Source organism: Cyclopterus lumpus, chromosome 1 (genome assembly GCF_009769545.1).
Source record: "Cyclopterus lumpus isolate fCycLum1 chromosome 1, fCycLum1.pri, whole genome shotgun sequence".
Taxonomy (NCBI): domain Eukaryota; kingdom Metazoa; phylum Chordata; class Actinopteri; order Perciformes; family Cyclopteridae; genus Cyclopterus; species Cyclopterus lumpus.
Window position 1 is genome coordinate 13,553,291 of NC_046966.1, and position 16,764 is coordinate 13,570,054.

Consider the following 16,764-nt stretch of genomic DNA (forward strand, 5'->3'; position numbering starts at 1 on the left):
TAGGAACCTCCTAGCAGGTTAATCTGGCCCTGGGCAGGTCCGTCTGTCAGGTGAGAATGATCTCTCAACCAGAGGAATAATTCTGCTCTCAAGGGCAGCTAACGAGGGAATGAGAACAAGTTTGGAGTCAAATGGTACACCATTGTCATAGACATTTCCCACCAAGAGAGAAGTTAAATCTCTCTCAACTGTAACTTCTCATTTAGCTCTCACCTCAAAAGGCTATCAGTGGAGAAATAAGTACTCTGATCAAACGCAGTAATAGCACAGTATAAAAATCACCTGCTTTGTTACAAGTAAAAGGCCTGCATTCAAGATTTATTTTAGTAAAAGTACAAAAGTATTGGTATAAGTATAAGTATTGGCTTACCAAAAGTACAATAACTCATTATGTGGGATGACCCATTTCAGAATGTTGTATATTACAATATTGGATTCTAATCATTATACAATAATAATAATAATAATAATAATAATAATAATAATTGCAGCACACATTCCTTTTCAATAAGGCAAAGTATACCTAGAATGAACATAACCACAGGGAAATAAGATGGAAAATAAAACACACAGGATAAAATAAGATGTACAAAAAGATTAAATAGAACACATTGAATGCATAACATTAGGTGAAAAATAAAACGCACTGAAAAATAATAGCAATAAGAACAACAACAACAACAACAACAACAACAACAACTACAATGATGAACGGTGGGCCAATTATTAGAACTTTATAGTGTTGTAAAGCTTTATCTACAATAATAAAGTTCAATATTTGCCTGGAGTAGAAGTATAAAGTAAGATAAATAATTGATGTACTCAAATAAAGTACAAGTACCTCAAGATAACACTTAAGTACAGTAAAGTAAATGTACCTCATTACGACCGATATATAGGAGCACATATCATACGCGCCCACTTTTTAAACTGATTTACGGGACATTTTCAAATCTGGCAACACTCGAGCTCGCGCTCCTGCTACTGCCACCGAGAGCTTGGCTGTCACACACCGGGTGAGTCTGAGCTTTGTTTCCAGCTCGCACGCACGTCTTGGGACGCCGAGGTTGTAACCAAACGTCTGCTCGGCTGTTCTACTTCAGGTAAGCACTGAACCCGCTGCCGATGGACAGACTCTCGTACGATAACACGTTGTTTTCATGCTTGAAATGCAAAGGTCACCCGACGTATTTCTTCGCTTTTTTCACTATTGAGCCGTTGTAACAACTGCATTGGGATAAATACAGTTATTATCTTTTCTGAGTATTTAAACGTAACTTTAGCGTATTTTCTTGCGGTAACGTACCACATTGGTTTTGCGTAACGTTAGCCTACTAACAATTAGCTCATAGTTTGCAGACCGCTTCGCCACTTGGCCCCTCTCACTCACCGTAGCACGCTGTTTTCGTCGTAGCCAGTTAGTTGTTGCTACGGCAACCCCACTCTCAAGTTATCGGTGGTTGGAGTCTAGCTGAACTAGCTACAGACACACGTGCACTGCTTCGCGCATAAGACACTCACGTACAAAACAAACGGGGATATAAAATGGCTTCTTGTCTTGTGCCGGACTTCCCGGCCGTCATGGTTGCTCTCGAGCATTTAAAGAAACTGGACAAGCAGCTGAAAGAGGATGGAGTACCTTTCTCACCTGAAGCCAGCCTCCACCTGACGGAGATAACTGCTGCGATCACTGAACTTGAGATGGATTGTCATGCTGCTCATGAGCATTTGGAAGTGGAAACCATAGAAAACAGCAAGTTGAGACATGCAATTAACAATATAAGAGAAAGAATGAGCCAGGAAACTATGGCTGATGTAGCAGCAGCCCGGGCATCTAACACTGAAGAGATAGAGCAGCTGCACAAAGACCTCAACGCAGTCTCTCATCAGCAAGAAGCCACTGTAAAGAGGCGTGAAACACTCCTGAGCCAGAAGGAGGCACTGTACCTGGAGCGAGAGCAGGTGAAGGCTGAACATGAAGAGATCATTGCTGTTCAGAATGAGCAAATCACCTTAAAGTATGGCTCGCAGAAAGAGCTTGATGAGACGAAGGACCGGATAAATGCGCTGAAGTCCTGCATCACCGCTGTCAAACAGGACAAAGTAACCCTGCAGCAAAAGATGGCGCTGGAGAGAGAGGCTTTCACGGTAAAAAAAGACAACCTGTACAGAGAGGTGGACCAGGCTAAGGATAAAGTTAATCAGCAGAAGCAATTGATTGAGAGGAGCAGAGGAGAATTGGACATAATTAATTACAAAAAACGAGAAACCCATGACCATCTGAGTACGCTCATAATTGACGTGGCCAAGCTAGAGAGCAACTTGCGAAGACTGGCAGCATCTCGGTGCCAGTGCGAGAAACAGCTGCAGGGGGAAACTCAAAAGCATCAAGAATTGAGGCAACAGAGAGAAACGCTGAAGAAGGAGTTACGTGAGTTAGGAGAAGCCTTCTGTGTTGCCGTCCAGCGTCTTAAAGAAGAAATTGCCACAGTGGAAGATGAAATAAAGGAGGCTCAAGCATCAAGATCGCTCTGTCAAGACTCCTTGGCTCAAATCTATGAGATATTCACGCACCAGCATGATGAAGAAAACGATGTAAGAGCAGAGCATTTCCACGTCTCGCAGCAGCTCGAGCAGACCAAGCTGCAGCTGGAGGAGCGCATCGCCACCATAGTCAAACACAGCAAGGAGATCAAAGAGATAGACAAGCAGATCAGAGAACTCCTGGAGGCCGAAACGATCACCAAGCGTGTGTTTAAAAGGAATCAGGGGAAGTTGTGCGATAACGTTGATACAGAGAAGAAGAACGTCATTCATTTTGAGGAGGAGAAGAGGCGGCTAACAAGGCTATTGGAGGAGGTGAAGAGGAACCAGGAGGAGCACGTGGCAAAGATGACCTCAGATATCTGCAACACCAGGATGAGATACCAGGAGCTTCGACAAGAGGAGACCGCACTCCAAAAGCGCGATCCCAAGAGCACAAATGCTGACTTGCTGATGAGCCATGTGACCAAGTGTGAGGTAGAATACAGACAAAAAGAAACCAAACACCAGGAGGAAATAGCGCGGTGCACAGCAAAGACCGTGAGCATCATGAGGAGCCACGTGGAGAAGCAGAGGGAGGTGAAGGAGCAAGAGGAGATGCTGAAGGAGGTGGTTGCAAAGTGGAATGAAGAGCAATCCAGGCACCAGAGATTGAATACGCTGACCTCCGAATTCAGGAGGAGGAGAACCGATCTGAAGCTGTTGATTCAGGGGCTGAAGGAGAAAACGGGCTCTCTGCTGCAGCCCAAAGAAGACATGAAGACAGAGCTGGAGGAGCTGCGAGAAAGTTACATGGACGTGCTCGATGAGCAGGCCTCGGAGCTGAGAGCTGTCGAGATGAGCATCTATGACAATGGCGTGAAACTGGAGCAGGTCAGCATGGAGAACAGCAGGCTGCATCTTTGTATCAGACAGATGACAGAGGATGTTGACGGAGTCAGAGAGGACAAAGAACGATACTGGCAGGAGGTTCACCAGTTCAAGCGGAACATAAAGACCTTGTTTGAGAGCTTACAGGATGCATGGAAAGAGGATTCATTGGTAACTCTGGACGGTCAGAACAGCGATGGTGTGCTGTTGGTGTCGTCGAGTGCCATGTTGAACCACCTGAAGACCAGGAGACAGCAGTTGGGGAATGTCAGCACACTTTTACACCACCAAATGTTAGACTTCAGCAAACGACTAGGGGATAAAACAATTGTATAACAGCAGAGTTGAGAATTCAGATAACCTGTGTATGGAATAAAATACATATATTACAAATGTGATATTAATTTGTGATAAAAAAAAATGTAATAAAGCTCACAGCAGTTGAGGTTGAGTTTAAACTGGGACATATACACTTGATATGTTGACAGTATTGGATTAATGGTGTAGGGTAGATGCTGTATTGGTATGAATAGTGAAGACTTGTCCAACACAGGTGTTACTAATAACTTGATTAATTTCTGCATTGCCTTAATTGCTGAAACAGAATAGTTGTTAATGTTATTAGTTCTTCTTGTGCTGCTTTTCCTGAAACAACTAATCAAAATGTCTGTAATTTTAGGGCTAAAATAGAGCCAATGTAAAGCACCTTCAATTTAATCTGTGTTTGAAATGTGCTCTGTAAATAAAGCTGCTCTGCCTTAGTAACGTGGTTTATTTTTGGACAAAACCTGTTCAAGTGGAGTTTTCTTACTTTTCTTTCTCTTCAGACTGTATGAAGTTGGACACTTGGTCCCTGTGCACCAGCAGATGGCAGAGGAGACCGGGTTGCCCTCCACTGTGACCTTGCCTTTGTAGCTAGAGGGTCAATCAACCACCACTTCAAACAGGAACAAAAGCATGCAGACGCATGCACAAAGAGAAACGTTCCCACCGTCTGTGTCGCACACTAGTGGGACCACAGAGAGGCAGAGAAAGAGATCCAAAAACCAGACCGCAGAAGTAGAGCTGAAGGGACGCAGCTAATTCCAGTAAAGGAGGTAAGTCGTTGGATAAATACAAAGTCAACTTTGCTCTGAACTCCTTTGTGCCGTGTGGTCTGGCAGCCACAGGCTCTGTATCTCTACTGTATGGTCAGAGTGTATCTTATAATTTATTTGGAATAGTTTTTGGCTTCCAAGTGACTTTGAATTATCTAAAGTATGTTCACTCTGTCAAGCTGTATCTGTCTGTGACTGCTCCTCAATATCAATATTGTGTTTGAATGTGATTGATGCCATAGCACGACTCTTCTTCCGTGGAGATTTGTGTCCCACAAACACGTTTGTTCATCAGTATGTGTTGCTGAGTCATGTGGGAACTTTCTTTATGGTTTCTACTTGTTTTCTTCAGTCGAAGGACACATGATAAACCTCACTCAGACACACTCATCTGAATAAGGGTGCTGTAAATTATCAATACAATGCTCACGTCCCTTTTGGGAAATAATAGTGAACTGTTCAATATAACTTGCTTTACATTTGTGAACAAATAATCAATGAAATTATATTTTTTTGATTGACAGAAGGATTTTAACAGGGCAAACAAACACTTTAGAGGAATTAAATGTTCATACGAGTGATATGTGTAAATATTGAAATAATAATTTAACTTCTTTAATTTCTCTAAGCTATTTGGGCATTATTAATAGTAATTGTAATGGTCCAAAACTATGTAAAATTGCATTATTTGATGTCAAATTATTTTGAGGGGGGACCCTCAAACAGCAAATATCTTAAGCATCTTTTATTCAGAATGTATCTTTATCCTGCTGCATAATATGTACGAGCATCTTGACTGGGACACTGCTCCTAAAACCTGAATGACCCGCTCACAGGCCGAGAGGCTTACGAACACACCACCTTCGCCCTAATATTCAGTTTCAGTTACTATATTATTGGAGTATTATAGGCCTACTATAGAAGATGTATAGCCCAAATATAATAATTTAACAACAAAATAACAACTGATTATATCTGACAGAGTAGAATACAACATGCTTAAAGAAAGAATAAATAAATAGTAATAAGAAGAGGGATTGTAAGAGATTGCTGATACAGATGCCATGATGTGTATAAGGGGAGTACTAATTATTATTTTACACTTCAAGCACTGCCCTCAAGTCATTGGTATATATAGATATATATTTTTGAAAGTTTAGCCATACTATGGACCAACTGTGTGGACTATTGGTCTCTTGTGAGCCTGAGGGTTAGAAAGTCTTCTTCTCCTGAGCAATGTATGTGTGTCCATGCTTTGTCTTTCTTATTCCGAAGTCCCGGAAGCTTGTTCATGTTATAGCTTAGAGAATTGGACAACAACAATTCATTTTTTCCTACAGCTATAACAATATCAAGTCTAATATATATATTATTGAGTAAAATATTTCCATTGTTAGTATGACTGACATGTACTTTGCATTATGTGACGAAGTAGTTTGAGTGCTTTTCACTGAAGTTATTCTTTCATTGTAACTTATGTTGTTTCATACTGTACCAAGAGACAAGGGGTTCATGTTTCAGTTTGTTCACAACTAAAACAAGCTTGCGCCATCATAACTAATGCAAGAGGCATATGTATGGATTGAGTGGCCCCATTGTGTTGTGGTGTAGTTGTAGTGAGTGTTGTGTTCACTCAGCTTTGCAGTGGAGGGGGCTGCCTGTCTAAAGGTCAGAGAGTCAAGGAGCAATTTAATACCACAAACTACATAACATACACATCGCTGACTTTGCGGTCTGCAAGATATCAGACACATGCATCTGCATGTGCCTTAATAATAATAATAATAATAATGCATTTAATTTATATAGCGCTTTTCATAATACTCAAAGACACTTCACATAATTAAAACATCCTAAAAGCTAAAAATAAATAAATAAGAATAGCTAAAATACAGGTAAAACCTTAGTTGCCTTAGTGCAATACTTAAGAAAATAATTAAATTAAATTAAATTAAATAATTTTGGACAACTGGGATTTTATTAAGGGTTCCTTGCTGTTAAAGATAGACTTTTATTCATTTCTAGGTGCACTATTAAAAGATTATTCAGGGTATGATCTATGATATGAATGTTATGTTATATATATTATATTCCATAACATTTGGTTCAGATATTAATGTTCCCCTCAGGATGAATCACAATATTATTGGCGGTCACAACTCTTCATCTAGTGCTATTATTAGGTCATTTATACAGTATGTTGCTCAGTAAACTGGTTCATGAACGTTAGCATGCTAACTAAGAAACTGAGAAGATTAATATTGACATTTTAATTACCAGCAAGTTAGCATGCGGATGCTAGTTCTTAGTCCAAAGCCCTGCTGTCCCTCAGTACAGATTATGTCTTGTTGTTTTATTAAATCGATTTTAAGATAGAATTTCCAATCAATTCAATTTATTTATATACCATCAAATCATAACAGAAGTTTTTAAGGAGGAAGTAACTACATAGGTATAAAATGTAACGTTTACAATTAAACAAGATGCCAGAAGATATTGTTGCTTCGCAAAGAAATAATACAAATGAATGACCTGATGGATACAAATACAAAGTTTATATGCAGTATTGGTATAAGACCACAAACAGACAACCATCACAGTGAAATCGTTTCAGCCGTGTGGGAGATATCACATAAACAAACAAAAATACACATATTGTAATGTCGAGGCAGCTGTCAATGTGGAAATGTCACTGCCACTAAAGGATTGAGTGACATGCTCTCCATCACAAACCATGGCGGTAAAGGATTCTGCGTGGATCCACAATAAGTTGTCCACATGATACGAGTCCCACTACTACCCCCACTGCACATACACTCACTGACGTATATTATGTAATAATGTTTGGACATAAGTTTTGTGAAAGACACATTTTTTCCCCTGCTGCTTGAAAACAAGGTATATTCCAAAGAAACCATGTTTGTTAATCTCACGCCGGACCCGACCATGATTGTGTCGTGACTTGTGGTGAATGTTAATAAACTACATAGAGTCTGAGTGTTGCGTCTACAGACGTGAGTCACCACTCACGAGTCAATCGAGCTTTTAGTTCTTTATCATGTGTGCTCATCTCTGTGTGTGTGTGTGTGTGTTTGTGTGTGACACACTCTAGTAGCATTGCAGAGTCAGATTTTACTCAGAATATATGGACATTAAAACATGACGCATTATTATTCTTTAAACTCTCCAGCATTATAATATAATTGAACACTCCACCCATACTGTAGATATAATCTATGGCTCCACCTTTTACTCTTCACTCTTCACATTGCCGTTTAAATTCCTTTTTATATGTGGTCAGTTAATAATCCAGATAACGCCTGTTTGGAAATGTGTTGCTAGATATGTGAAGAACACAGACAGAGTTTCCTGGCTTTAAAGTAAGATTGCACAAAAAAGGATTAGCAAAACCCTAAAAACACATGTATAGTTTTGTGTTGCAGAAATATGTTTTGTTACATTTATGAGGGTTTCAAATGTGATTACAGCCAAATATGTTATTAAATTTGAGCTCTATCAGTTTGGAAATGCACAAAGTACTACTGTACATGGAAAATAACTGACGTCACATTGGTGATCAAAGTGGCCTGAGTGCGGTTACAACATGCAAACCAAGGAAGTCGTTATTGCAAAACACACACACACACACACACACACACACACACAAGCTTGTGGGTGTGTGAGACTGAGAGAGCAGCAGTTTGGATTGGGCAACGTGTGTAATATTCCATCTAGCCTAGTGACCTCAATACTTCCTAATCGCACTCTCCCTCCGAGAGGCTTTATAGGCGGGAGTGAGAAGCGAGACATCAGATTTATACATTGACAGATAGTCATTGTCACTGTCTCCTGCAGTGAAAACACAAGCTTCAATCAGCTGACCGTAACATACAGTATCTGTCAGGGTGACAGCGTTTAAAGGAGACGTAAAGGACAATTTGTTCAAGTGCAGAGTGGACATAGCTGTGGACAGTGATGGAGACTGTGGGTAAGATATTCTCTATTTTACTGTAGATAAGGTGATTTTTGTAATGTATAATATCTACTCATGTAATTTTTAATGTACGACATTAAAGGTGAAAGATCAGAGTGGCAGTGAGGTTCTGTATATCTGGTGGTGATATGGAGCACCATTTATGTCAGTCAAAGGTCTGTTTATGTTTATCTAAATGCACCAGGGTGTTTTTTAAATGTGGAAGATTCAATTCAATTCAATTCTGTTTTTGTATAGCCCAATATCACAAATTACAAATTTGCCTCAGAGGGCTTTACAATCTGTACACATACGACATCCCTGTCCCAGGACCTCACATCGAATCAGGAACAACTCCCCAAAAATAACCGTTCACAGGGGAAAAAGGGAAGAAACCTTCATGAGAGCAACAGAGGAGGATCCCTCTCCCCGGATGGACAGATGCAATAGATGTCATGTGTACAGAATGAACAGAGTTACAAAGTTACATAAACACATTACATGAATATGACAATGTATGAATGGAAATCCACAATCCATGAAACAGAAGGAGGTAGAGAAGAGGGGGGCGGGGCGTATCAGCAGGGCCAACGCGGGAGGCCGGTTCACCAGGCATCAGACATAGCTAAGGTCCAATGGACCCTATGAGGAAGCAGAGTTGACTCCTGACAAAGCCGTACATTGAACACCACACGCATTGACTGTCTCACAGACTATGCAGAGCCTTGTGGTACATTGTTTTACAGTGTGGTACATTGTGCTACATTGTTTTACAGTGTCGGTGATGCAACATCGGGAAAGCCGCTGCATGCCGTGCTGTTCGTAAAGTTTATTTAGTGCTTAAGAGACTCATGGATGTGTTCATTACATGTGAACGCAGAATTAGTCGACAAACACTACGCATTTAAATTGTCTCAGATTTTGCCATGCTTCTTGTCTAGCCCTCACAGCGGTGTTTGATGTTCCATGATTATGGTCTGTAATTCCTCATATACGTTCATGACCATCTCCTGCCCGTCAGTGGAGGAAAAAGAGGCTCTTCCTTTGAGTTTATTTGCCTTTGTGCTGTTAGTAAATCATGGTTTCAGTGATCGACGCTTCCCCCTTTTGAAGTCGGACGGGCATGCGCAACTATCCTGTGAACTGACGTCTGGCTCAAATTAACGAGATGGTTTGAGCGCGGATCAGCCTGTGAGAAACCGGGATAGCCTGAAGTCAATCATCTTGTTCATTTAAGCTGGCTAATAGGACATTTGATCGACTTAGTTGACCCACGTAAGAGAAATAGGGCCCTGGTATCGCTCACTCACACATAACTGGTTAGATCCGAAACATAAGTATCTGATCGCTCCTTTTTATAGTCATATAGTTCTGGTCTAGAGGAGACGGGAAGAAAGTTAGTCACCAGCATTTGTTTGACAGAGCAAAGGTCAGTCTTGTTTTTGTGCTTTTCTCCCCTCAGATAAGCAGAACACAACTTGTTGAAACTCTGTGACAGAAGTGTCCATTGCTATGTATTTAATGGTCATGCAAACCAGTAGGGACTCTTGCCTGAAGTTAATTGGAGACCTAAATCATATTTAGTTTAAATTCAGTATTTTTTATACTACTGTTTATTTGTCTGCAACACTTGGACGTGTACAAGCCCCTCTACCAGTCAATTTGGCCCACTTTGGTTCAAAGTTCTCACAAACAAACGGCCACTTTGTTAACTACTCATGGAACACTAGTGAATAGCAGCTGCTATAATCAATATGTAAAACAGACAAACACGCATACAATTATAACCTAGCTCTGCAGTTCCCCTCTGCTTTACGCAGCTTTAAAGCCACGTTTAGCTTCTTGTTGTGTTTTTGAACATTTTATATTTGAATAATGAATACTCCCACTGCTCATCAACTTCATTTCCAGACACAGCTTACATAAACCCACTGTACGCTACCTACCAAGCACCAAACAGCTGACAGAAGCTGTTAATAACTAGCTGGTGACCAAGTGGACTATCTAGCGGTTAAAGAGACAGATGTATCTCTCGGGAGATGGTGGAGATCTAACCTGTGCTAGGAGAGAGTGAATATTGTACTTGCATTCATCTGGTGGCCAGTAACACAACTCCAAATCGATCTTGATGTTGCTCTGTGCTGGCTAGATGTGTAAATAAGCAACTGTTAGCGAACAAATATGCCAAAACAAACAATATATGCTGATTTATATGTGACCTTGTTTGCACTGCCCCCGCATCAGTATATATATATACAATATATATATGTATAGTTGATGTGTCATTTCAATCAAAATACACATTGCCGGTTAAACAGTTTCAGTGGTGGAGATGCATGAAAGATCATGGTTGAGTGTGATGCGGCAAACAATTTATTTTCAACTCATTTGATGAAACTGTTAATACTCAATAGCAGTTTGTGGGAAGTCTTATTTGTTGGGGGACAAAATGTCAGCTGAGCTGCACCCATGAAGCAGAAATACTGAAGCCACTGTGTAGACTAAGAAAACAGGGATTTCTCACAATTAGGCTGTGCCAGATTACTTTTCAGCAGCGACAGTAGAGGCACTCACTCCCCTGTCTCATATTCTGAGTTGAAGGTCAACAGACACATTAAATTAAAAAAACATCACCACATGCTTCTCGGAGGTATTCCAGTTCATTTACAGATCTGGAACCTCAACACCAGTTACTGCCGCACAGATTTGGCATTAGAATTACAAATATTCAGAAGGTTTTATTTTTCTCCATCCTTGCACACACACAACTCACCATGTTTGTCTTTATCTTCCAATCAGTGTGTCCGATGGGTGGAGGTGCCACCAGGCTGTACAGCGCCCTGACTCAGACCAGCAGCAGCTCTCCTCTCCCCCTCCCTGCGTCCCCCCAGCCTGCGGACACAACCCTGGATCCAGCTTTCTGTCAGGTGACTTTTTTTTTTCTGTTAACAATGCAGATTTCAGAAACCGACACATTAGCAGATATGTGCAGTAATCTGCCGCCTCAGGTGAAATATATTATTAAGTCTCATGTCTGTTTTGCAGGGGCAGAATACGTCCCCTGTATGTCCCTCCAATCCAGTGGAGCTGCTCCGACAGTGTGAAGAGGCCCTCGGGGACCGAGCACCTCGCCTCCACAGGACGTTCACTCACGTCAATGATGGAGACGGCGTCCCCAGCAGCTCCGTCAGGGTGATGCAGTGGAACATATTGGCCCAAGGTAGTTTGCTTTTAGCCCGTCTAATATAACATCACACTGCTTTGTGGACTCTGATATATCTAAGGACACATTAGCCTCAAAAACAGATATTTTAAAAAAGTTTGAAGAGGGAATCCAAGTACTGTTTCAATTCACTGTGCTGTTCTCATCAGGCCGTTTCCAGCTTATCTCACAGACAAATCTCTGGTAAACATACTGTATGCTACCTGCCCAGCACCAAACTGCAGACAGTCAGTTAAGCTAACTATTAGTAGTGGAGGACATTGAAAAACTAGATGCTAACATAAACTATGGAGCATTGTTTAGCTCCTCCAGGTGAACTCTATACTGAAGTCAGATCTCCTTCTTTCTCCTGTCCTTCAGCTCTGGGCGAGGGACTTGACAGTTTTGTCCAGTGTCCCCCGGAGGCCCTCAGTTGGTCCCGCAGGAAGTACCTCATCTTAGAGGAGATCCTTACCTACAGACCTCATATCCTGTGTCTACAGGAAGTCGACCACTACTATGACACCCTCCAGCCGGTTCTGGCAGGCCTCGGTTACAGCGGCAACTTTTGCCCTAAACCCTGGTCGCCATGCCTGGAAGTGGAGGGCAATAATGGTCCCGACGGCTGTGCGCTGTTCTTTGATCAGTCGCGATACGAGTTGTTAGATAGTGTGAACATAAGGCTGTCTGCCATGCGGATTCCAACCAATCAGGTGAGTGGAATCTATGTAAAGCCGATCTTGGACATGAAGAAGCCACTCATAAGCACCTCTAACACACCGCTCTATTGCTACAGATTGCTGTGGTGACGATGCTGCGTTGTCGGAGATCAGGGAGATGTGTGTGTGTGGCCGTGACCCATCTGAAGGCTCGTTCTGGCTGGGAGTGGTTCCGCAGCGCCCAGGGCTCCGACTTCCTGCGACACCTCCAGAATCTGGTCCAGAAGCATGCTGGAGATCCTGCGGGTGCCCCCATGTCAGACATTCCTCTGTTCATATGTGGAGATTTCAACGCAGTCCCGACTGAGGAGGTGTACCGACGTTTCATCACGTCGCCTCTCGGTTTGGACTCTGCATATAAGAAACTCAGTCAAGACGGTTTGACTGAGCCAGAGTACACGACATGGAAGATTCGGTCTACGGGGGAATGCTGTACCACTCTGGACTACATCTGGTACAGTCAGGACACACTGAGAGTGGACAGAGTTTTGGACATGCCCACTGAAGAACAGATTGGGCCAAACAGGCTTCCGTCTTTTAGCTATCCATCAGACCATCTCTCTCTTGTTTGTGACTTCAGCTTTAAGGCGAAGGAGTGAGGAAGGAAATGATGAACCGGCACACAGGAAGAGGCGACACTGAGAAGAGACACAGTCGAGATTGGCTACTGGCTTCATGCAACAAGAAGGCGGGCATATGAGACGCTATTTTGGAGTGACAGGCGGAAGATGACAACAGGTTGCAGGAAAAAACAGTTTGTTATTTTTGACTGGATGGACAGTCAGATAACTTATGACACAGAAGTCACAGAGAATGCTGCTGCAGCAACAACAACAACAACGACAACAACATAGTCTACCTCCACAGGGAAAGTAAAGGATGGGAACCATAGTTTCCAATCTCAATCTTGAAACTGTAGTAAATGTTGTGCTTCAAACTGCCATTGTACTACAGAGTGACTGAGAATAAAGATGTATAGTTTACATTCAATGGCTGTTGTTTTTGCAGTGTAGTGTTTGTCGACTGTTTATTCTCTCTGACTATTATTCTCTTGGTTTGCTAATTAGTTGGTGGTTTTGGAATTAAAGGATCGTTTACCCAAATGATCAAACTATCCAGTTGTTCCTAGTGAGGCAGATTATAGTTCTGGTTTTATTTATCTGGGTTTTGAATAGTGGTGAATGAAATTTTGTTTGTGTTACTCACGACATTGTAGAAGAAATTACTTCAGTGTGTTCATGAATGAAGGAACAATGTCCTGGTTACTCAGAAAACTCCTCAGGCATCACAGTGAACATTGAACCACTTTCGAAGTAGCCTCGATTTAACATTGCTGAAAGTGTGCTCTGTGTTTTATCCAGATTAACTGAGACAAGTCACCTTGCTGTGAAATTCCAAATGTATTTGATTTATTTCTTGAGTAACTAAATCCATTCACCAAGGAAATATGTTTCATAATTTGGGTTAACTGACCCTACAGCCTACTGAGACTGGATAAGAGTGTCTTCTAAATGCCTAATAACTTCAAATCCAACTATGTAAACATTATGCCTTTTGAAAACATTTCCAATATAAAATATTCTTCAGGAATATGCAATTAGCACCATTTTAAAATGGCTTTATTTAATCATATTTATTCATGAGCTTATTTTCAGCTCCAGCACACCATGGTTCATCTTTGTCTAGAAAACACAACAGTCTGTAAACTGACGGCAGGACGTGCAAAATACCCACAGAAACAGTGTACATTTGAAAATCTTAGGGAAGTTAAGGGGAAACTGCATAATACTGGCACACAAAACATTTATGATGTTACTTTGTAGATATTATGATACATTTTGCAATGATAGCAATGCTGTTGGACTTTAAAGCAGTGTATATGGTTTTGCAGTGGCATATTTTGATTTCTGGGATTGGCTGGTTTTGATTTGACCCATAGATCGCCCCCCTGGCGGCTGGCTGCGGTATAGGTGTGAATCCTGACCCTCCGATTAGGGACATGGGCTGAACTAACAAAATCAAAGTGTTTTTATCATGTACTTTTAGTTAGTAATTATCATACTGATTTATGCTGAAAGTTTATTTTTCTGAATTTTAATTAATTATTTAGTGCTATCCAAAAGGGTCTCTTGCCAGCAGGCTAACAGCTAACTTGCTAACAGCGGTCAAATTTCAGCTGAATGATGCCGGTCAAAAATGAAAGATCATCGTGAGGCTTTTGATCCACATCAGGAGGAAAGAAAAGATAGTGACGAATGGGCAGGAGTTCACCATCTCATAATAAACACAGTACTCGCAGTGTAAGATTATAGAGTTTAAGAAACAAATATTAAATAACCCAGCTGCTTGCCGTTTAATGGCCCTAATGTCGCTAATGGTCATCGCGTGCTTCACTTGCAGTGTGATAATGCAATTTACTGGACAGACTTCTTCAATGATTCTGTTGATGTATGTGCTTTTGCTTAAATATGGTTTAATGAAGTAAATCTTTGCATTTGTAACATGTTCTGCAGCAGTTTTATTAGTTTTGGTGCAGTTTTAAATTACAGCGTGTGATGCTGTAATTTTCTTGTTTCATTTTAGGTGGTGGTAGAATGCTAGTATTGACCTATCAGTTTACACAGTAATTTAAAGATTTGTGGATACATACTGTGTCTACAGTGGCTAATGAACCCCGGTTTGGCCTGTAACCCATATCAGAAATCGCATTGTGTTTATAATAATTCTGCACCATGTGCCACGTTGGTAGAGAGTAAATGATATGTGAAGGTACACACTTTGTGCCAGATGTGCGTAAACTAGACGTATTGGAGAGGTCTGAATGTGTGCCAATGCCAAAGTTGTGTTTTTATGACAAAAATCACTTGTTTATTGCATTGACAGTTGCAGGTGGACTGGTGTTACAGTCCATGGGAACTATGGAAGAGGTCCCAGTTTGTCTTTGTATTGTATTCATGATTATTATGCAATGACACCCTTTTTGGGTGCATTCCGACACCACGTACTGAGTATGGCGAACAGAATCTATGGACTTCCATTTGTCACAATCTGTGGTTATTGGCCCCAATGGATGACATCATCTTTGTGCTGAAGCTCTGAGGTAGGTTATTTTTTATTTGGTAAAACAGATTGTGCTTCAACAATGGGATTCAAGGTGGAGTGTTAGACCCAACGTCCAATGAGCGTTAAAATGTGATCGGGTAGCATGTCCCAGCTTTCAATTTCAAGGAGGACAAAATACTAGAATGTCACTTGTTTGATTGAAGGATGTGAGCCACTTAAACAGGTGAAATGCAAATATTTTATTGTCCATGATTTTGAGATCTAGGATGTGCTATATGTGGGATATTGTTTCTCATTACCAGCTGTATTGTGTTTAATATTGTAAGAACACAATATATTTGTAATTATGTGCACTCTTTAGCTTTGTTTGTTGAAAATTCATGACATTAAAAATGCCTTTTACTCAAGTTACACATTTTGCTTCATAACACCACCTGAACTGTGCCAACCACTATCATATTCTACCATAAGTAACAGTAGCATTCCTTTAAAGAGGTATGCAAGAAATGTGCGCCTATGAGAAATTTGTATTTAAAAGCTTTTAGACTTAAGTACATACCAATATAAACAGAATATGGTTGTGTTTTGTTTTACCTCTGTGGCGAGGGGCATCTAAAACATGTAGGACCTTGTGAGGAGTTGTGCCTGTAAGAACTGACATCACCACCTCCCCCCAAAATCTAATTTCTACTTCACACAGCAAATTAAACATTAAGAATAAATCCCAAAAACATGATGAAAAAGACAAGTCAGATTCCAATGTCTGTTATATTTCAGTAAAATCTACTTTAATACACTTTGAAACAAGAGTACAATAAAATAGAATATACTTTCAAATGTTGAATATAGAAACAGTCCAGTCTGAACACAAATCATCATCCTCTTCAGATAAAAAAAATAATTCTGAAATGTCGTGGCAAGACCAAAAAGGCAGTTAAAAAAAATGCATGCTGGCTATTTGGCCCTCTGTTTTAAGCAAAGTGACCTGTGATCCACAGTGGTTTTATATTGTTTTGCAGCGTTTTTTTGCATTAACCTTGTGATTTCAATGCTTCTCTTTTTAATAATTAAAATAATTGATTCAATGAAGTATTGATCCGAGTTCATACATTCCTATTTTGACATTTTTTTCAAGACATGGCAGCAACCACCAGCTCCCAGTTGCATTTCTGTGCAGCCAGACTGTGTAGAGTTGTGACAAAAACAAAACAATTAAAAGAATGAAGAAATAGCCAAAATCCTTTAGTCAAATAAGTCTGTATTCATGCCTTTTTTCCCAGACACTGGTAGAGACAA

At 40.8% G+C, this 16,764-nt stretch overlaps 2 protein-coding genes across 4 annotated transcripts; both read left to right on the top strand.

Annotated features, from left to right (window-relative positions):
- The first annotated feature begins 989 nt into the window (after positions 1–989).
- Positions 990–13,395, top strand: LOC117735243 (nocturnin-like). Of its 3 annotated transcripts, XM_034539766.1 has the most exons (6): positions 990–1,103; positions 4,242–4,511; positions 11,284–11,411; positions 11,530–11,704; positions 12,068–12,399; positions 12,483–13,395. In XM_034539766.1, exons 3-6 carry the CDS (start codon positions 11,292–11,294, stop codon positions 13,002–13,004), a joined length of 1,149 nt encoding a protein of 382 aa, XP_034395657.1. In that variant the 5' UTR covers positions 990–1,103; positions 4,242–4,511; positions 11,284–11,291; the 3' UTR covers positions 13,005–13,395. The 3 variants fall into 3 exon arrangements, with proteins under 3 accessions (XP_034395657.1, XP_034395666.1, XP_034395648.1); XM_034539775.1 differs by lacking the exons at positions 990–1,103; positions 4,242–4,511 and adding an exon at positions 8,190–8,495; XM_034539757.1 differs by lacking the exons at positions 990–1,103; positions 4,242–4,511 and adding an exon at positions 8,194–8,499.
- On the top strand, positions 1,546–3,750 carry ccdc175 (coiled-coil domain containing 175). Its single transcript, XM_034539745.1, has one exon. It carries the CDS (start codon positions 1,546–1,548, stop codon positions 3,748–3,750), a length of 2,205 nt encoding a protein of 734 aa, XP_034395636.1.
- Positions 13,396–16,764: the final 3,369 nt, after the last annotated feature.

Excerpts from the sequence above, each read along its gene's own strand:
- ccdc175 (XM_034539745.1), top strand. The coding sequence starts at position 1,546 with ATGGCTTCTTGTCTTGTGCCGGACTTCCCGGCCGTCATGGTTGCTCTC.
- LOC117735243 (XM_034539757.1), top strand. Across the intron at positions 11,412-11,529 it reads TGGATCCAGCTTTCTGTCAG|GGGCAGAATACGTCCCCTGT; the intron begins GTGACTTTTTTT and ends TCTGTTTTGCAG. Across the intron at positions 11,705-12,067 it reads GTGGAACATATTGGCCCAAG|CTCTGGGCGAGGGACTTGAC; the intron begins GTAGTTTGCTTT and ends CCTGTCCTTCAG.